The 22920-nt window shown below is 38.3% G+C and overlaps 1 protein-coding gene across 1 annotated transcript; it reads left to right on the top strand.

The window, feature by feature from the left end:
- The first annotated feature begins 265 nt into the window (after positions 1–265).
- On the top strand, positions 266–10216 carry LOC139725741 (signal recognition particle 19 kDa protein-like). The gene is made up of 4 exons (XM_071636824.1): positions 266–350; positions 3927–4074; positions 6562–6673; positions 7542–10216. Exons 1-4 carry the CDS (start codon positions 313–315, stop codon positions 7673–7675), a joined length of 432 nt encoding a protein of 143 aa, XP_071492925.1. The 5' UTR covers positions 266–312; the 3' UTR covers positions 7676–10216.
- The last annotated feature ends 12704 nt before the right edge of the window (positions 10217–22920 follow it).

The raw sequence follows: 22920 nt of genomic DNA, 5'->3' as shown, positions 1-22920 counted from the left end.
ACACACACACACACACACACACACACACAAAACACATTTACATTTGTTGGCATCGTATAGGAATCATTCGAAATTTGGCATAATGAAAATTGCTAATATGCAACAGATTCCACGCTGCTCTTGAACAACCCACGATTGTAAAAACAACATTGTAATTGTCATTATCCATCGTGTTTGCGTCTTCTTCAAATTGGCATTGATCCATGTACTTTTACACTTTACGCCAAAGATAATACTTTACACGTGTACTTACTACACACTGAATTGTGTACCACCTTACCTGCGTTCTACCGTGTAGACACCAACTTCAATATGGCACACTTAACGTCTTCTCCGGAGGATAAAAACCGGTAAAACTAACTTTTTATTGATCATTGCATACATCTGGCCCATCTGACGAAGAGATGGGCTTTGTTTGGTTACTTTTGTTGTTATTTTAACCGTGAACGTAATTTTACTCCGTCTGCGTTCTCATAATAGTCCCACGGGCTTATTTACATGTATTGTGCACAGTATTACATTAGTAGAAGCGGAAAACAGCGCAAGCAAGAGAGATCTCAGAGTGAGACTTTTGAGACAGAGAGAGAGGGAGAGAGAGAGAGAGAGAGAGAGAGAGAGAGAGAGAGGTATGGTATCGCATTGTACTGGTACTGTGGGTAGTGTACGTGACGTTACAGTGACAAGTTAAGTCCTCGGGAGTCAGAAAATTCAGCTGCATTAATGCCCTGTAAACGTACTAGCAATACAGAGTGTATGATCTATGTTATGTAGCGCCCAAAGAAGCAGGCTGATGTTTTGAACTAGAAATCTAGAGATCTAGGTCTAGTAGATCTCTATTTGTATGCATGCCATATGGTATGGTAGGTGTTCATCACATCGACACTGTACATTGAAACTGACACCCCTCTATTAGTATTATCGCATTGCGCGAAAAGAACGAAAATGCGTGCATGAGATTACGCGCAGTGTTTTTTTTTTCCTCTTCACTGCACTGGGGACTTACAGTACATGTACATGTATATGTATGGTAACCCTACTACATATCGACCACCCTTATTGAAACCGACCGCGTAGAATTGGCGCACAGAATGCTTAGTACGCACTTCACTTCGCGCAGAGCACATAAAGATGGATTGGCTTTGACTGTTGATGAGGATGTGTGGGAAAACGTGAAGGTTCACTAACACTGTTCATTAATGGTTTAAATCAAGGACAAAATTTGGAATGAATATTTTAACCGAATCGTAATGTAATGTCCATGGAAGTTTCTAAAAAGCTTTGTACAACACGGTGTTCAATAAGCCAGTTCGGAGATAGCTCATGTGCACATGGGTACAAATGACCTTCCATTTTTCTCAGTTGGTTAGGCACTTCACTCAATTAAAAGTGAGCTTGCCCAACATAGCAATTTATGGAACTCATATTTTAACAAAGAATGAACCTGTGTAGATGAAGTGACCAGAATGGTTCATCAATCAACATTTTGGGAAGCATCTATTTCATTGAGCTGTTTTGAATACATTAACAAACTTTTCTGTTAACATTGCCAAATACCAGGCATGCTGTCAGGTGGATGTACTGGCAGGCACCATTTATAAGGATTCCATGAATAACCATAGCATTACAGATACTTATCTAACTGAAATTAAAAACCAACCTGTCTCTCGGTACAAATGACTTTTTTCTGCTCATGCTCAAACTGGAACCCCGAACTGGCTTATACAACTTGGTTTGTGTGCATTGTCAATGCAAAAACAGCGGTCGATCTCAATAAGGAGCGGCACCGTGGGGAGCTGAAAGAAGGCCACGCAAGTTCGACGGCGATATTTTTGCGCTGAAACTTCGAATTGAAAAGGGAACAACGGCATTTGATAGTGCTGGATTTTCTGAATCACATACAGTATTGTAGGTCAAGTTTTTACATGAATTTCAGTGTTGAATATTCTTATCAAGCAAATAAACATTAGGTGGTCGATGAGTAGTAGGTCCAACCATACGACAGTATATCAAAATGTTACTGAAAAAATGATAATAAACAATAACAACGGCAAAACAATGATAGCATAGATTATGAATGCATGTAGGGAAAGCACAACATGCACTTCACATGCATTGACACTATTGTCAATAGAGAGTAGGGATGTCGGTTTTAAAATTACTTCACGACTGAGTGTGTCAAAATAAACACCCACATGTTACATGTAGCCTAGGAGCAGTTATCTTAGAGCATGTACTGTACCTCGAATTGCGTTTTTAATAGGCACTTGTGAATTCAGAGTATTTTCTTTACATGTGATTAAGTTCAGGTAAACTGTGAGATGTTTTAAGTTTCTGAATATAGAAAAAATGTTAGGGTGTCGATGTACGGTATTAGATACCCAACCATACTGTAGACTGAGACAATTCTGATTAGAATCTAGCTTGGAAGTGTAAGACTAGTAGTATTCTGGTCTTACTCTAAGAGTCCTACTCCTATGCTCACTGCCCCCCCCCCCTCCCCTTTACTGAGAGTGATTGATTACTACTCACCTGCAGTAAACATGGTAAAACTAGACATGTTCACACGCATGATGAGACTTTCACAAATTCGGCGAGAAGCACAGATTCACAAATGTGAAATGCACACCAAAGTTTTTGTCTATACAGTGCATCTAATGCCAGTGGTTTGTAATCAGTGAAAGTTTCATACCGCAAAAAAAAAAAAAAAAAAAAAAAAAATGATGACCAGTAGGCTCCAGTTTTGGAAAGTTTCATGTCGCAAATGTTTAGCAAACTGGTTTTGCAGTACTACTATACAGGGTCTCAGGCCAAAATGGGCAGCCATTTCCTTTTGAATGAAGGTGCTTGTATAAATTTCCTCTCAACAAGGGATCTATCATGTCCCTCAAATTAATTGAAAACTTTTTATAGACTGCACATGATCCAGGTATCAAGTCATTTTAGTTCTGTTGGAAAAGGATTATTTTAGCTTACAAGTGCAACATGTATGTCATTCCACTTTTTTATTTTTTATATTTCAATTTTAAAGGCATTGTTAATCAATATTTCCAGTTCAAAATATCTTAGCTGCATGATCTTTAGGTCGTCCTAGACTGCCAGTAATAGTATATACTGTAGTTTGTCAAATAGAAGGCAAGAATGAATCTACATGTATAAAATCACTAGAATGTTATTAAAGTTGATTGTTAAACCTGTTTCTTTTGCAAGTCTACAAGAACCTTCAGTGCCTCCAGACAAAATCCTTTTTGCCAGTAGACAAAGAACAGATGGTCAGTAATCTGCCTACCAGGTGTGAAAGCAGTCAAGCAGTGCTGTCTGTATTTCCTTCCATGGTCAACTGCATACTGTGCCATTGAACAATGCAAAATATTGATCAGACCTGAGATATGATTAGAGTGTGCACTGGGCTTGCAAAATGTTTTATTTACTATATTTAACCATAAGGACACCCAAACAAGGGTCATCGAAAGTCAAAACAAGCATAGTATTACATTGTGTTAAGTTCGAAAAGGTAAATTATGCAAAAATATGTCTACAGTTCTGAGGAAAAAGAAAAAACAACAGACATTGATAGCATAAACTCTAATCCTTCAAATTTTTCTAGTATAATAATTTTCCAACTCAATGTGATGCTCTCATGTGCGAAATAAGACCACAAATGTAGTTCATTTTCGGAACATGGTATACCAGTTTCCCGGAAGGAACGGTTGGAGATTTCTTTAGAAGTGGGGATTCTGTACACAGGGTTCTCCAAGTGACCAGATTTACATTACATTGTACATGGTTTCCCATAGACAGTAATATCAAGATGAACAATTCCTGAATTGGTTTAGGAGCATGATGACAAATTTTGTATATTTATACATCGTATATTCTTAGTATTGACACAAACCATAATGCACAATTTTCTTTTCTTTTTTATCCAGTTGGATCTGCATATACCCAGCCTACATAAACAGCAAGAAGACAGTTGCAGAAGGACGGAAAATTCCTAAAGATAGAGGTGTCGAAAATCCCACCATCACAGAAATTAGAGATGTGTGTAACTCCCTTGGCTTGCCAGTTGCAGTGGAAGTAAGTTTGTGGTCCAATCTTGTGTGTTACCCATCTTTCACACTACCAGGAGGCTTAGCTCTTGCCCTCCCCCCCCCCCCCCCCCCCCCCCCCCCCCCGGTCTTGTTCTTTTTTTTCTTTTTTTTTCATTCAGTATTTATTGGTAAAAAGCAAATGCCATTTACAGGAAAGAATAAAAAAATCAATCGATTTACAAAATCACATAGTAAAAAAAGTGCAGCAAAACAAAGTGGATACTTAAAATATCACATAACAAATATAAAAGAAATACCTTGTAGAAAAAATACACAGTGCAAATTAAATGTCAAACCTCCATTTTTTAAAATGAATACCAAGTTTACCTTTCTTTTTAGAAATTCTATATTCTATTTCTTTATTATTATTTAAGTAAGCCTGGAAAGATTCAAAAGTAGGGGTTTTATTCTGGAATTTACAGACATACATGAAATACTTTACAGATAAAAAAATATATGATATATAAGAGTCTCCATATAGACCGAACATTTTCTCAAAATTTGAAAATATATAATTTTTCTTTTCCTTGTGATTTATTCCCGTCTTGTTCTTTCTGCCACCCAGTCTGTTGGTGTCTTCTTACATCTTTTACATCACCAGCGTTCTGCGACTAGAGTACAAGTAGTTTGTAAAGATTCACGTGGATCGTGCATTAATAGTTCTAAACTAACAGGAATAAATGGAGCCTTCTTCCATAGTAAATTAGTCTTTGATGCAGTCTGAAGAGATGGCTGGAAAAAGTTTCCACTGGCCAGGTCTGAACTTCATGGCACAGAATACACTTGTATTAGAAAAGGCACAGCAGGTTTATCATATAAATACAATTGTATTTTTAAACGCGGCCATGTGAGTGCAGATGGTAGTGAGTATTTAGGCATAGACCAATTATATCTGGGGACTTTTGGGAGAATAATGGATGGGATTGACTTATGACTGAACTCGCTGCTACATGTCTGTGAGTTGATTTTACAATGTTCAGACACTCAAATATCGGCATTTATTGTCAGAATTTTAGGTGAATTTATAAAGCACTGATCTTCAGCACATCAGCAGTAGAGTCTGATATGTGAGGCAATGTATTCTAGTTGTAACTTTGCAGTTCAATTGTTGTGACTTAATGTAAGTCATGTGAAGAGGAGAGACTCAATTTTCAGTCCATGTCCATGAGACAATGGCAGCACATTTCAACTGATGTTGCGTTCTTTCTTCTTCAGATTAAGTGCATTTTTGATGTAGCAAACTCAGGAGTTAGTAGTGAAGAATTCCAGTCTTATTCTGAAATTTTATAACAAATGCTAAAGCAGAAATACTTATTGCCTAGACACAGAAGTAGAATGCTTCTCTTGTCATCAGAGGGTTGGAACTTCCTGTAGGTTCCATGGTGCTGTATATTTTACAGCATAATTTTAGTGCGCACATCATAGTTTTCATTGTTAAAGTGAGGCAGTCCTCACAAATTTATCAAAAAATATGTTGTTATTTGTAACTCCAATGAACTACTTTCACCATTAACAAATTTTCAAATCACCAGATAGGCTCATAAATTTTTGTTGAAAAAGTGTGAATCTGCATGGTGAATATGCTAATGAGCAAGTCTTGGCGGAGAGTCCGACGTCACTGAGGCACAACTCTTCCCAGCCGTGTTCTACTCGTTATGCGTACGCTAATTGTTATGGCAATCTTCGGTCTGAACGCTAAACTCAGCTAGACAGAGTACTGTGTACATAAGTATGGTAAGAATTCGCGCACGAGAGTGGTTTGTACGCAAAGTAGTATGCAACACGGACAGAATCTAGAAAAGGACCGTGCCTATTTGATGTCAAGTACAGACATGGTATATTTGATTTTAAAATATATCTAAATGTACGTTTACTATATTAATTTACATGAATTATATTTACTGTAACTAAACTTGAAATATTTTGTTTAGAATAATAAAATCACATATATTCACATTTTATGATAAAATTACAACTGATCATTTGAACACTTAAATTGGTTTTTAGAGGCACGGCTGTCAACTTGAGAGTAGGGCATCAATGACGTAGCATCTTTTTACAGGCTCTTACACGATCGCTTGCAGGAATTATTTTTCAAAAATCGCGTAGGGAGACAGTTTTTGATTTCCATGTGTATAAACTGGTGGAAGGTTATATTTTTTGCTATACTTGATTATCAGTACAGTGAAAATCTCAGGACTGCCTCCCTTTAATAGAAATGGTGTAATCCGTAACTTCACCATCACCCACAGAGTACTGTCACAGAACATGCCATCCCAGTACACTTTGGAAGAGCTGCTTCAGGGATAATCGCGTCAAGGTCAAGAACCTAATGTCATGTTTGTTTTGATCTGCATCGAAGCAGGAAGTGACTTTTGCTGTGTAACCCTTTACATTTAACCGTCAGGAACTGGTCATTAGCATACATTGGTTTGAACATTTTTGTTCCTTCCTCTTTCTCTCTTATTGACAGAATACAAAAATGTATCCAAGAGATCAAAACCGTGACCCTACTTTCAAAGGACGAATACGAGTGCAGATGAAGGACAAGGAAGGCTCCTTTCTGTCCGAACAGTTCCAGTCACGTGAGTCTGAAATTAATGACAAGCGATGTTATGTGCTATAAAGCTTTCGACACTGCGCTTGTTTAAATGATGCTGTATTTCATGCTGGGTCACAGACGTTACAATTTTAGATATACATGTATAGTGTGATTTGTCCACAACTTTAATACAAGGGTTTCAATTAAATGAAATTACATTGTAATGTATAAACAAGTGTCTGTCAAGTGATGTCACCTCGAAATGACTATATCATTTCTATTTTTCGACAGTGTTTTATGGTAGGCAGTTCATATCTCTCATGATATGTGATATTGCCCCCAAGATCTCAGTCATTCATTTAGCTAGTGTTGTGAGTGCCAAGTATGTTGCTGCAGATGAGATGTGTTATGCATGGCGAATATTGCTGTGGGCTCACACCAATATGAAGTATGCTGTAACAGTTAAATGAAGCTACAGTGTATTAAACTGCTGAAGACGAGTCCTGAGAATATTTGAGCAGGTGTCTATGGGAAATGCATGTCTTAACAAAATCAGTCATCTTCAATGGGTTAAGTGCCCTTTGTTTTCCCTGTTTCCCTGCATTAGATATGTCCTCACAAATGGGATGTCCATTTAACGTTATACCCAAGGGACAGAGTTTATGCCTCTTACCAGAAGGAAAGGCTTAATTACAACATTAGTACTTGCTCAGCTAGACTCACAGGGAATCGAACCTGATCAACTTGATTGCAAGGCAGATGCAGTGCTGACAGAGCCACATCACCACCCTTCCATAGCCCTTAATGCCAAAATTTGTTTTGTTTTGTTTTGTTTTGTTTTGTATTGCATTGAGCCTGAAATGGTATGAATTTATGCCAAGCTGTATTACTCTTCTTTCCTCTCTCATCAGGAAGAGCTATCATGTTCTATGTCGCGGAAACGATACCTAAGCTGAAGTCGAGGACACAAAGACAGGGCGGAGGTGATCAGCAGAGCGGGGCACAGAGTTCTGGGAAGAAAAAGAACAAGAAAGGAAAGAAATAGCAAGGCCTGATGGTATGCTGTAGAGTGTATGGACTGCTGCATGAAAGAGGGTACATTATTTGCAGGGATGGACAAAAGGGGATCACTGAATATCAACTACCTTTCTTGCTTTTGTTTTTATTCTTTTAACTTCAAGATGTGTAGTGATGCCAAATTTACAACCATTGTTTTTTCCCCTGTACAAATAATATTTTTTCTTCTTTTTTTGTCGTCTTATTTTCATGCCGAACAAGGTAAGGACTAATCAGAACTCCATGCATGTCTTTGATATGGCCAGGACATTCTGTTGCTATTTCATGAATATTTGAATAGTAATTGTGAACAAAATGTGACATGAATTTTTAACATGTTATCAATTCCTTGTCCTTCAAATCAAACTGCTGATTTTTGAGTAGGCACATATTTGTGATAGTATTCTTTGCTGTACACAGCTTGTCCAGTTTCCTAGAGATATAGCAGTGTCCAACCAGTCCATGTTGCCATCACTATGATGGTTGTCATTTAAAGTGCAATTCTATTTCATGTTTAAGTTGACTTTGATAAATTCTACTAGAGGAAAACATTCCAAACAGTATGGTAGAAACTTCATCAAAATTGAATACGACATGAAAAATAATGGGGTTTCACATTTTAACAAAACAGTGATGTTGTTCAGAACCATTTGGAACTTAGATGAGGATAATGATGTCAGATAGCAATTCTTGTGCTGCTTTGTTCACAGAATAGTATATATATAAAATCACATTTTGTTTAAGAATTAAGTGTCTACAGCCCCTTCACCACCAAGTCATTGCTTTGTTGATAATTCATCACAATAATTTGATAGAAAAGGTTTTTCTTCTTAATGTAAAGCCCCAGTCACATAAACATGCCGGATCACCCCGATCTGATCCGGGGTGGTCTGGGGAGAGATCCATGTTGAAGCCTTGGATATCCTTGGACATCCAGGAGGCCAACACGGCAACTTTTGGAGGTTAAAAACATCTGGCCTCATCTGGGGACTGCCGTGTTGGCCGACCAATCCAGGATGGTCCCGTGTGGCTGCCGCGTAGCTGCCTTGTTGATCCGTGTAGCTGCCGTGTTGGTCCGTGTAGACGCCGCGCTCTTTCGGCATGGACTGTGTCGTTGTCGGGTGGGTCCAGTATGGGCCGTCTAAGCGCCGTGTTGATACCGTGTGCACAGTCATCAACGCTTGTCGATGCTCCATCCAGGGCGAAACTATCCCAAAACTCCCCGGATCATCGTGTACATCCTAGAGGATCCGTGTTTATATGTGACTGGGGCTTAATGAACAAAAAGGGGAATGTTAAGATTTGTATGCTGGTCAGTGAGAGACCGTGAGGCAATGAGATGATCATCTCATCTAATTTGCATCTGTTGTTATAAAAATGGCTATTTTGTGCTAACATGACATGTTAAAATCCTATTTACTCACTCATGTCCTATGTGAATGAAACCCATTTTGTGTGTATTATGCTATGTATTCGATTGAAGTCTAGCTAAACTTGAGGTGGATCTTCCCTTTAAGGCTTTTTTCGCACAAACTGTAAAACCAGAAGCGAAGAGCCATGTTTCACAAAATGTACGCAGAAATTCTTGTCTACACTTTCATGCATTGGATGCCATTAAGCAATATGCAAAAATTTCATGCTGTGAAAAAGGCCATTGGCTCCAATTCACAAAAATTTTATTCCGTGAATACTTCTTGCTTTACAGAATTTCACAGTACATCTCGCATGCTACATGTATTAAACAGGCATCACTAATGGTCAAAAGGAAGTTCATTCTTGCTTAATGTTACAATTCACATATTGACAGTGAAAAGTTGATCATACAAAGTCTTCCTGCTAACCTTTTTTGCTTTAGTACAATGTACAAGTGACTTGAAGATGCCTTAAGATTCAAGGCTTCAGAAATTTTGAATATTAGTTTTATTTCTGTTCGGGTAATGGCAGGGCAGTTGGATGCAAAGTTTCAAATTGCAAAGGACAAGCTTTTTTTTTCTATGAAGATTGATATGGGCTTGCAAAAGAGAGTACAATGAAATTTATAGGAAAAAAGAAATTATGTACAGTTTTGTGATTTGTGACATAAATGAAATTCTAGCAGATGGTCCTCTTTATGTTACATTGGCTTGGACAAGCCCTCACACATATTTCACATTTCTCACATTTATGTCAGTTTTAATGTCATAGGGTGGGTTTGAGCATTCAAAAGTGAAGTAAGGCAAACTGAACCTGTGCCAGATTAGGAGTGTTTGAGCCCTCTGTGGAGAAAGTGTACGTCACAAGTTATTTCTAGAGAGGGTCACACATTTTGTAGCAACAGGGTCATTCACCTGGCACGCTAAACTACTTTATAGATGTCCTGAACAAAGAGAATGAACTCTTCGCATTATGACGTATGTGCATGTTACGCATATTCTTCACATGCCAACTTCTGGTATGCTTTTGGTACCCTTCTGGAGCAGATCGGGAAGTGGTCCGCTTTTTGCTCGGTTTATTTCAGTACAGTACACTGTAGCAGTATTTGAGCACTCCCGTGGCGCTGGTAGAGTGTGGTTCAGTTCGCTTTAAGAGAGCACTCAGAACTCACCCATATATGATACTTTTGGTGAAGTGCAATGTATTTTTCTCTATTAGGAGCCACCAATTGTATGCTCTTGAAGAAATGTAATAGTATACAAATAGTGAATGGTCACAAGTGTGATGGTACAAGATTTTGCACTCAGTGAAAGATAGAGGCGCTTTATTCAACGAGGCGAAGCCCAGTTGAATAGTGCGTCTCATCTTTCACCGAGTGCGAAATCTTGTTCCATCGCACGAGTAAAGACTATACACTATTTGTTTTATACAACACCTCGAACGTCAACAGATGTGGTCCATACAGATTCTTGAATTTAGCACAGAAATGGCAACCATATTCCGTGAAAGATTAATGAGTAGCCGAACAGTTGCAGTCGCCGAGTTCGTTCGTACGCGATAAGTCGATCAGTTGAAGTACACGCTTGTAATTGTTGAGTGCATGCGGCAAATGTTTAATTGTGACATCAGAGCCATGCGATGGAACAAAATCTTCGAGTCAATGGAAATGGGTTACATCAGCCAAGCACCATCCATTTTTGCTCAAACAAGACGGCTGACAGCCACAGCATGTGATGGAACTTTTAACTAAATGTCACGCAATGGGCAATCGACCAATCGGATAGCTACATTCTTTTTAGGTGTTGTATAAAAGCCAGATGAAGGAGATGGTTATAGTGTTTGTGTCCCCTATGTTTTCAGTGGAATATTGTGTTACAGTCATTTGCTGTATGTGAAGTACCTTACACAAATAGACTAGATGATTAAGTGTGGTCATTTCAAGTCAAGCAAGCCATGTTCCATGTAGCTAGTCAATACATCTTGTAAAATATATATCATAGTACTGATAGAATAAACACAAACTGCATCTAACCTGTCTCTCCTCAATGGAAGTGTTTAATGTACTTACTAAAGGGAATGATACCTGAATTTGTATGTGGATTGAGTGAATGCCACAATATTTTGGAGCACATCAGTAAAATTTGAGGAAACTCAGTCAATCCCTTCAAACCTTGAAAAAAGTTTTGGTGCTGCCATCACTGGATGAGAAGACTACATCAGTATGTGACATCACCACAGGATAATATACGAATAATTTATGAGTTGTAAGTGCATAGGACACGAATATCGCACGAGGCGCGAGATAAGCCACTGGTCTATTCAACAAGGCGCGTAGCGCCGCGTTGAATAGACCAGTCGCGAATCAGTGGCGATATTACGTGCCCCAATGCACGAACAAAATCATAAATTATTCGTTTTATACAACACCTTGTCCACAATCACAGTACTAAGTTAGTGACCGCCAACTCATGAAGGCCCAAAAATAAATGTAACAATTAGGCCGAGAATTGTAAACCACCCTGTGTACTGCTTTCGAACACTCGTCATGATTCGACCACACAGTCACAGGAATCACAAACTCTGCAGGGTCTATACCCATTCTACACTAACGTTAGATCGAGTTAGGCCTGACTGTTAGGCCGATCTGACATGTCGGTAGATCTAGTAGTAGGTCTAGACTTTGTCTATTTCCGAAAATGATTTTGTATAAAAACACAGAAAAATAATCAAATTACGGTTTCTCAACTTGAAATGAAGTCTTGATTTTGGGATCACTGTGGTCTACGTAGCAGATCAGAGTCAAAAGTAAAAACACAGCAGTAGGTAAGGCCGCAATACATGCAACTAGCTAGGTAAGGTAGCTGCGCGTACACGTTAACGTTGCAGTACTCCGCCGCGCCTGGTCTGTGAGACTTGCCGGCAGCGCAGCGCAGCCGGCCAGCACGTAGTTTTCTGGCGCTTTGCTAGTGTGAGCCACAGAACTCCACAGTGAGCGGCCGTGCAATAGTAGCCCCCTGCGAAGCCGTGCTATAGTACCTTCGAGCCGTGCAATAGGCCCATGCCAGGGGCCTATTGCATGGCTGTCACTCTCAATGAGTTTGATAGGTATTTTCTATTGAATGTCATGTGACATGTTCTTGGCCAATCACAATTCGACATCATTCTGAGGTGTTGTATAATAATATTTATAGTGATAATATAAGGAGAAGTCCACATTTCATTCTTTATGAAAAGTACATACTCCCTTGACTTGTCATAGACCATAATGTAAGGTAGTACATGTATTATTCCCCTGCTTTCTAGAAGAGTTAAGTCACATGCTCTTTTATGAGGCAGAAAAATGAAAATATGATGAATTCTCTTTTTATTTTCTTAAAATTGTCATGCAGTCACTCATCCAGAGGAGGTGGCTCCAAAACTCTGAAAGTTCATCAATTTTGAATATTGATTATGGCTATTCTGACTTTCCTCAAATTTCACTGATGTGTTCTAACAATCAAAGATTGCTGCATTCACACAATCCACATTTATATTTGGGTTACAGTTCCCTTTAAGTTTGTCTCACCACAAGGATTATATATATATATATAATATATGTTAGCATTTTGAAATTGGTCATGCCCAACCACTATTCTAGGAAATAAAAACACATTCTTAGCCACACTTGATTATTTGTGCAAGTCATGTGAGAATAGAGGAACAAAGCACAGATTGAGATTAACACATGGATAGATGGGAGATGCATAATGCAAACTGTAACTGCATTGATTATAGGTTTCTGTGCAAGACATATGTTTAAATGCACATTACGGTTTGACAGTATGAGTATACAACTCGTAGGTGCATGCATGTATAAACATGTGTGAGTGTGTGTGTGTGTGTGTGTGTGTGTGTGTGTGTGTGTGTGTGTGTGTGTGTGTGTGTGTGTGTGTGTGTGTTTGTACATGCAGAAGGTACGGGATGGTTTCATCTCAGCAAAGTGCAATCTGTTATCAAATAGTATTCAGCATCTTCTTAAATATCATACACATGACAAATGTAAAAAAACACAAACAGACTCACACACACACACACAAGAAAAAAACTGCACATTTAAGCCAAAGTCAAACCAAAACCCCAAGTAATGAGTAATGATTCATTTCAAAACCCATAAAGTCCTCAGTTGACAAAAGCGTGGTACATTTCAGTTGAAGAATGGCAGTTTATGGATAAAATTCTTGCAACTCTTTTATACATGTAATCATCCTTGGGTGGATATTGCACACGTTCACCAACATAGAGAATTGATGGGTAATAGTGCCCTCATGAAGTATAAGTCAAGACATCTGATAAGAGTGCTCCATCATACTTCAATGAATGCCTGTGTGTACCTGCCTAGGGCAATGGTAGGTTAATGCAAATCTGTCTTATTGAAAAAAAAAAAGAAAATCACAAAGGGAAGTGTATTGACATGTCTGGAATACATGTGTGGGGTCCTTCACAGTAAAAGATGTGGATAATGTAGCTTTTATATTCCACACAATAGGTAGCACTCCCTCTATCTTTGTAGGTACACTATGCATTCTTTCTGCATTTGTCACCACTGGCACAGACCAGGATGTAGTCATCGGTGCTTATAACAGAATTGTCAGCCTCAACTGAAATGTTTGGTTATTTGAGGCAACATTACCCGACACAGACCTCCCAACCATTCTGAATTTGGAGGAAAAAATTTGAACTTTGACCATTCCTGGCTCTTGATTCAATAGGATTAAAAAAAAAAAAAAAAAAAATTACTTCACATCCTATGGAAACTACTCTTCTCCCCCCCCCCCCCCCAACTTTTTAGCCAAATCGTGTCAGAAAGGTTGGGAGGTGTGCTGATTTATTTCCATTAGAGAAAACAACCAAGTTTAGTTACAAATGTGAATATTTCCTACTGAGACATGTTTACCTGATACATTTCCTTTTGGAAGACATACTTCTATGTGTACATGTATCAGCATTTCTGGAGAAAAAAAAAAAAAATGTCGCTATGGTGACTGGTATGCCTCTGCCACAATGCATGGTTCTTCTGATAGGTCTATAGTACAATGTCTTGACAATGTGTGATGACGGTGTCACATAATACCTATCGGCAAACTACTAAAATGATAGGTTTGTCACAAATGTGTTGAATGTTCACTTCCCTTGAACTACATGTATGTTTAATTGGATGAATGGCTATATTGTCTAAGAGTCCGGGTATTTGGGGATTTGAGGATTTTTACTTAACTTTTGACCATTTGTAAGTTTAAGGAAGAAGTGAAATTTAGCACTCACTTGACCTTTGACCTTATGGCAAGGTACTTCCAAGAGAATCTCTATTGGGTAATACTTGCATACACTAAGTTTCAAGAAAAATTCTGCAGGCATTGAATAGAAGAAAATAGTGTAATTTTGAGGAGTTGACCTTGACCTTTGACCCACGACCCCTACATTCCCTACATAATCACTGTCAGTCAGTGCATGCATATGTACGAAATTCCATGAAGATACCTTGAACCATTTGTGAGATATGGAGAAAAAAGTGAAATTCTAACACTTTCACTTGACCTTTGACCTCACGACACAAAACTCTCTGGAGCATCTTTATTTGGTAGTTCATGTATACACAAAGTTTCAAGAAAATACCTTCAGGCATTGCATAGATACTCAGTATGGGGGAAATAGTGCAACTTTGTGCATTTGACCTTGACCTTTGACCTTGTGCATGTATGCCCAAAAGTTGATAGGTACAACTTCACCTTCTCATACATACATGCCAAGTTTCATTAGGATACCTCAAGTGGTTTTTCAGTTACACTGTCCAAAAAAATTGATTACCGACGGAAGGGCGGACGGACAGACAACCCAAAAATATAATGCCTCTGACGACACTTCGTGGCGGAGGCATACAAAAAAACTGAAAATCCGGTACATCTTTGATATATTGATGGGATAACACTCCCACCTTCTCATGACTTCCACTCCTTTTAGGGTGAACGTGGCATTACATTTTAAGATTTTAAAAATATGAAGGTTTAGCAAAACCAGGAAAAAACATAGTTCTCAGAAGGGCTCAGAATTCATCTTCCACCATGTGGAATATGCCAGCAATATACATATGACAAGGGTCTACCGAGAAACTTGTCTTGTTGATGCAATTTGCCAAGATAACAAGTTGTTTTACAATAGGGCCTACTGGTTTTTTTGAGAGCAATAGTGAAAAATGATTTAGATCGGAGTAAGTGACTTTTATTCTTATAGCACCTTTCCCCATTCAGTAGTGGGTAGCTATTATGTTGCATGATGAACAACACTGATCTCTAGTTTCTACATACATCAGTATGATCAGTGGATATCTATCATGCCCTAGCAGTATATTTCCCAAAATGCTTTAAGTGGTTCACTCTCACAATTCAAGATCAAAGGATACTGCTACAGCCCAGGTTGTGTTTAAATATAAGATACAACATATTAACCATGATTGGATAGGTTCTCAGAGATTGTGATATTGTCAGTGTACCTTTTTGGCTAATATTTGTTTTTTTCATCAATACTCAACAGCATTTGTGTTATCACAACACTTTTTCACACTTTCTTATGCATATGTGCCCATTTTACCTAAATCGACAGTTTCTGCAAGTGTATGAGAACAGTTTTACAATTAAGTCATCTATGGCTGTAGTATGTGCACAATTTCTTCTCTCACACACCTCATGGCCCTACCACCCAGCTACTCTCCATTTTCATATCATTCAATGTGTTTGCATATTTTTACCATTTACTCTTAGCATAGTACTCTCTTTGCGTTGTTTATTATTGTAGAATAAAGGACAATATGGAAAGTACAAATGCATGCAACACTTCGGCTTTAATGCAGACATATATGTAATAGGTGGCAAAGACCCGACCCAAATAATGCTTAGTGATTTGTTTGTGGACCCTTTGTCTTTCATGACACTGACAAAACAAGATAAGACTTTGAGACAATATAATTATAACACATCTTTTGTACTACCATAGTATTGGGTGTCACAGCATACAATGTGCAGTGTGTAAGGATGGGGCACCAGCCAGTGTCATGCCTAGTCAGGGACCATTTAGAATGGACATTCCTAGATTGAATTGGTAAATGGAACAAAAATCAATAGTGTAGATGGGTGTCAGTGGTATATTGCATGGTTTGAGACAGAAAGCATACAGTGTAAGTTTTGAAACAAAAAAGTATTCACAACAATGTAAAAGTTAGCTAAATAGGAGTAACAATAGTGGTTAAGATATTTGTCATAAGAGACATTTGTCACTCTTTATGAGCAAAGGCTAAAAATTTAATGATTTTACGTACTTTCTCCTTCAAATTCAGCTTAATCATATATGAATATATGCATTCTATTTTATACACAAAATTTCTAGCACTCTTTATTCCATACACCACACAAGATTTGAAGCTCAAAACAGACATGAGTGAAACTACATTAGATTCAATGAACTTAACTCATTAAACTTGATTCTTGCTAATTAATTGAGGCAAGTGTTGAGAAGTCTAAACTTGAGAACTGTTATACAGAGTATAATTGAAAAAATGGTTTTCTGGTTAATGGTCTAGTAAAGGGCACTGACTCAATCACTATCTATTTGAATTGTTCACACACAAGAGATTTAAATCTCTGCAGCAACCACTATGAGGGGATCATAGGAAACTGAAGCGTGACACACTCGTTAAATGCATTTAAATCATTTCAAAGTGTCAATACTTTTACTTGCTACAGTGCACTCCCGTTATAACAAACACGGTAATAAAGAAATTCTGGTTACAACAAAGTTAAATTTTAGGCAGCAACATTATCCACTCTATGTATTTTATTGTTTATTTGTTCGGTTAAAACAAAATCTCAATATAACAAAAGAAAACTGCCGGTCGCGAGGACTTCACTGTAACAGGAGTCCACTGTACTTGCTATTTAAAAGATCATGCAGGGCATTCATATACACTTTCATGTAGCTTGGTAGTGGCAAACAGAAGAAAAATCAATCAAATGGTAGAACTACGGATCAGCAAATAGGTTATAAACACTGTTCTCACTGAATTCTATCCAAGTTCCAGACTTTGATAGCAGAATTACTCCCCCAGAAAGCAGCAAAAATGGACATGGAGAATGCTGATGTAAATCACATATTATTTCCCAGGCCACCTTGGAAAGTGACTGTTTTAATTTTGTGCGAGTCGTATAATCCATGGGCACATTTTGTGACAGTGTACTGACTGATGATGTCCGAGTCCCATTTTGATACCTTAGTTGAATCTCCACTCTTAGTGGGATAGACAATTATGTGTATACTGAGGTGATCAATGGACACATGCAATTGTCATTTTTTAGATTACTTGTTTGCAAAGGAGCATTTTACCACAAACTTTGTCAACATGTCGTGTAGGTAGAACCATCATTCAGTCTATATTTGATTTCAAAAGAATTAATTTCTTACTAGGTCATAACCATACTGAAGCTGAAAGAGAGTAAGATATTTTATGAACACAACTATTGATGTCCAAGCTGTAGACTATGATGAAGACTTTTGTTCCAGGATATTCTGGACAATCTATCCACAGTGCCCAAACTTTTCAGTGAACTCTGTAAATCTGTCCAGCTCGGCGTGACTGATGGTGCTATGGCAAGATGACAGGGCCTTCAGGAAGTCTTCAATGGTAAGCTGACGTGGGCGCACTAGATCTGGTGGAAGTCCAGTCAATGACTTCTCAAGGGCATTTGATGCACTGGAACTGCATGGGGTGAACAGCCCATCTACACACAAACACAAAATAGTGTAATGTCTTGAACTTATTTGCATTCTGAAACCATGCATCAGGAAAGAGCTTCACAAGCGAACATAATCCAAAAGGCCAAAACTTCTAAAAATGGTTGATATAATTCTGTGAAACTTTAATAAATTTAAGGAGACATTAGTCCTATATTTAGCCTATTTTTGTGAAGCTACTAGTACATCAAAATAACATAATCTTGTTTGCCTGTTAAAAAAAAGAAAAAAAGAAAACTGACAGCTTGTCTCAAGACTGTTTGTGGGATATTTTCCTTAAGGCCAAAGTTTCTAAAAATGGCTGATACATATCTTTGAAATATTATGAACAAACTGCCTTGATTCTTTTTTATATTTAACCCTCTGTTTAGCTACTAGTACATCAAAAAATATAATTTTGTTTGCCTGTAGAAAAACCAAAGAAAAAAATACTTATAGCTCATCTGAAGACTGATGTGGGATTTAACCATTTAATAAAATATTCTCTTGGACATAATATAGGATATCCTCTCATTGACTGGTCACAGCGGTTGCTTGAACTTTTCGGTAATTCCTCTCGAGAACAACAACCTCAAACCATTGGGATAAAGTTTTCTCCAGAATATATCTCATTGTGATGTAAATGTTGGGTGATACAGTGGACTCCGGTTATAACGAAGTTCTCGGGATCGGCTGTTTTCTTTAGATATATCAAAATTTCATTATAAGTGAACAAATAAACAATAAAAATACATAGAGCCGACAATGTTGCGGTCTGAATTTTTATTTCATTGTAACCGGAATTTCATCATAACCATGTTCGTTATAACGGGAGTGCACTGTATTCTATCCTAGAGAGTGTTGTCTAAGTATTACTTGATCAAGGCATGCCCATCTTCTAAGACTACATCATTGAATAAGTAGATGAAGTGAAATATGATGAATCTGGGTAAGAATGTATTGACTTGCCCCTAGCAAGACCACAAACAGACAAGAAAGAAATCTTGGTAGAACAGAAATAGACTGGGCAATACAACAAGGTAGATGATACAGCAGAGGAAGCATTACACGTAAAGAAGAAGGGGGGGGGGAAGAATTACAAATAAACAGCTATTTAGTCCTCTGTCCAGATTAAAATTCACTTGAACTGTCCCTCCAGGCAAGTCACATTCTGTCTGCCCATTCAATGTTATGTGATTCTGAGTTCCACAGTCAATTGCTTTTAAGCCAAATATGTTCAATCATGATACCTGCATTACTCATGAAGTGATAATATAAACAACTTGCCATTAGTCATTAATGTTTTATCTACTTTTTTTTTTTGTTCATATCAGTCAGCCGTCATTTTAACCATTGCTGCCCAGTTTAGAAGTAGTATAAGTATTATTATATCCCTCATGTAAAGCTTCTTGCCATAGGATTGTACAGAGCACGAACATGGTGTAGTTTTACTAGCTAGCTACGAGCAGCTGGATGCGGTGCAATTGGTTACTAGCCAGCGGGATATAGTACTTTTGGGAATCCACGATCTGCACCCAATCGTGATCATGTGATCAATATCTACATTTCTCACTTAAAAATGTACGCAGTGCGCGTAGTAGCGATACTTTTGAGCGACAGTCCTGTGCGTGGCTTGTAGCTAGCGCTAGCAGCGCCAGCGACATCACAGAAATCTGTGGTGCGATGGCGTGTGTGTGTAACGTCGCGTTATTAGTGTGATTAATGCATTCAGCTCAATTGACAAAGTGACTGGTTCAAGTAACGGAGGAATGATCGCAGGAGGACACCATATCAGGTACGAATTAGGAATAAACTAAAACCGATTTTGAAGATGATCTGGGTAACGAAGCCGCTTTAGGCCTACTTCTAACGTAGTCCTGGACCTCCTCGATCTTTCGGAGTTTTGCACGCTGTAGTGTAGCTCGTGTGTAGGAATCAACAACCGGTAACAGCGCAGCGGTACGTGTCGTTCGCTACGCGCTGCACGCACTGCTGCTGCACTGCTACGGCCTAACGTTAGATTTATCGTTCAGGAAACCTGCACATTTTTCCAAAAGGGAACCGTCATTACTCTAGTAAAATGCTCGAGAGGGATATAAAACAAATATCGACTGCTTTCTTTCGGGCCATGGTAAAACTATTTGACCGCGGTGATTTCTCAACAGTGCCATGTCCCTCGACTTCGTCTCGGGACATAGCACTGTTGAGAAATCACCTCGGTGGAAATAGTTTTACCATCTCCCTCTGCAGCAGTCGATATTTGTATATTATTGTAATCATTATTATTATTTTTACTTTTATTATTATTATTATTATCAGCAGTAGTAGTAGTAGTAGTAGCAGCAGCAGCAGCAGCTGCAGCAGCAGTAACTTGTAGTAGTAGTTCGTTTTATACCATAAAAGTTTTGACAGAAATTTTTATTGTTTTTCAGATATCAGAAAAAAAAGAAATTTCATTTCACTTGCCCGAAGGTATACCACTTGAGGGTTATCACACTCTGTGATAGCACCTTGACTACCCTATCAGTTCTAGCTGCTGAAAAACCTTCCGCGGTAATACCTTCTGTCTCAAACCAGTGGGTAGCTTTCTGGACTTCCCGAACAGGTTCATACATGGCTGACAGGATCAGGTTAGACAGGTCGCTGCCAGAGTAGCCCTCTGTGCTGGCAGCGAAGAGCTGTAGCTCTCCCTCAGAGAACTCAATGCCTGATGATTTGGTGTGGATCTGTAGGATGTCCCTCCTAGCATTGCTGCTTGTATAGATATGTGTTGTTATGCAAAATTAATGCAATGTTGCAATGAAGGAAAACACTGTCAACAGAAAAACAATTTTATGCTGTGACCTCTACAACTATACCAAAACAAAGTCATTAGAAATGGAGGAGGCTGCTGAAAAGCTGAAAAGCAAGGCTTTTTATAATCGTTATATTCCCCTCACAAACAGTAACTACTAAAAGAACAAAGGAAGGTTGCCTACAAAAACATACAAAACAGATCACAAGGATCTACGAATACATGTACTATGTAACTTTAGAGAACATTTACAAGGCAAAAGTTGCATCACTGAAAAGACAAACAACACACAGGGTGACTGGCTAAATAATGTAATTCTCACTATAATACTAATGCACCTTGTTATGAACGATATGCTGCATATTACAATCATATTTCAAGCAGTTATAATTTACACAAAAGGGTGGTACACAAACCAGTTCAACAAATACGAAAAAAATATATGTGAACTCAGAGGCGGATCCAGGAATTCCGTAAAGAGGGGGTGCCTTTGCAAAATTAAAGGGGAGGTGCACACGCCCCCTCCATTTTTCTTTTTATTTCTTTTGTTTCCACAAAAAAATAAAGGGGGGCGCACACCTGGTGCGCCCCCCTCTGGATCCGCCACTGGAACTGTGCACACATGACTGAAGTAGAATTAATCCACACAACACATGCATGTAATTATGCTCAATAATGCTAGCAAACATTCACTCTCAGGACACGAAATAGGTGAGCAAAAAAAAGATCTGATTTTTCATTTTCTCTCACAGCAAATAAATCACCTTCAATTTTTATGTATTTCACCATATTTCTACCAAACTATCATTAATTGATTTGTACGCTATGCTCTGAAGATGTAGGAAGTGAAATACGTAATGATCAATAATTAGCTGTCTCTTTGAAAACCTTGAGTTCCTGAACATGACTAGCAACAAAGGTATTCAGCCTGTAGATATTTTACAAAACACAAAACAAAGAATTCCACACACACCTGTCCGGCAGAGGAATGTAGATTCTCTTCTGGAAGCGCCTCAGGAATGCAGAGTCCAACTCCCAAGGATGATTGGTAGCACACAGGAGAAAAATCTTCTCCACAGCAGCAGCATTATCCGCACCTTCCATCTGCCTCAGCAGTTCAGTCTTCACCCGCCTTGTGTGATCTTCCTCCGATGAGCTACGGCTTCGGCATATACTATCAATCTCATCGATGAATATCACCTGCATAGCAGAGTTTTGAAAGGGGTTTATTTTGGTTTGTTATTTTCACTTACTGCAGCAACACTATGCACCATATCTGTCTTTGAACCTGAGCTTTGAATCCCCCATACTACATGCATTCTTGACTAGACCCAACATTTCCAGCATGTTATGTTTTCTATCCCCAATTCCTTCATAAAATGCATATACATGTAGTAACCATAATCTTGGTAATAACATTCCAGTGTCCAGTTTGCTGCAATTATTTTACAAGTTTAAAAACACAGAATCAAATTACTGTGTGTTACTAATCAGAAAACCAAGAGTGTGCCAACTAATCTTGTCCCAGGTTCTTTTAAACAAAATTATAGTACAAAATGTACATGTTAAATGTCAATCAATAGTACACCGGTATGCAAAATGTGTATTTAGGGACTTATCTCTCTAGAATATCAATAAAACTGGTTTTATTACCAGAAAAGATAAACTGGCTTTTTTTTTTGTTGTTGCTAAAACATCAGTCTTTGATGGCCAACTGAAGGGTCACATTTCATAAAAGATGTTATGATATAGCAATTCTAGCTTGAATGACAGCATCTTGTAGCAACATCTAATCAGGAAGCAGGATTCATGTTGTTACCATCACACTTGCCACTGCAGATGAGTTGCTATCATAGCAACTTCCAATGAATTTGAACAGACATTTTGACAAATGCTGAATGATGATGCAGTTCTGCCCTATTCTGTCTACATAACACGGTTAGATGTTCTTGTTGACAAAAGGTGGACATACTGTACATACCACAGCACCAACAGAGAGGTATAAACTGGTGTATCGCACAAACACAGCTTTTGATACTATCTCCACTCAACGATATACACTTGTATGTATTTGGTGTCTCACGAAGAATCGCATAAGCACACCAATATTCACAAAGATACTGTATAGCACCTTAACAGTACATTACACTACTGGAACAAAATTGCGATTGTCGATCAGATTTCAGATGTGATATTTCAAACGTGATGCCAGCTTCTTCGTGGCGGATCCA

The sequence above is a fragment of the Diadema antillarum genome, unplaced genomic scaffold, assembly GCF_040938485.1.
Source record: "Diadema antillarum isolate AM-2024a unplaced genomic scaffold, OU_Dant_1.0 seq00000059_RagTag, whole genome shotgun sequence".
NCBI lineage: Eukaryota > Metazoa > Echinodermata > Echinoidea > Diadematoida > Diadematidae > Diadema > Diadema antillarum.
Note: the sequence above shows the minus strand (reverse complement) of the source record. Positions and strands in the feature narration are given on the sequence as shown.

What these genes read in the sequence shown, in the direction of transcription:
- LOC139725741 (XM_071636824.1), top strand. Translation starts at nt 313, where the DNA reads ATGGCACACTTAACGTCTTCTCCGGAGGATAAAAACCG. An exon ending in TCTCCGGAGGATAAAAACCG is followed by an intron (nt 351 to 3,926) that starts GTAAAACTAACT and finishes TTTTTTATCCAG; the next exon opens with TTGGATCTGCATATACCCAG. An exon ending in GTCCGAACAGTTCCAGTCAC is followed by an intron (nt 6,674 to 7,541) that starts GTGAGTCTGAAA and finishes CTCTCTCATCAG; the next exon opens with GAAGAGCTATCATGTTCTAT.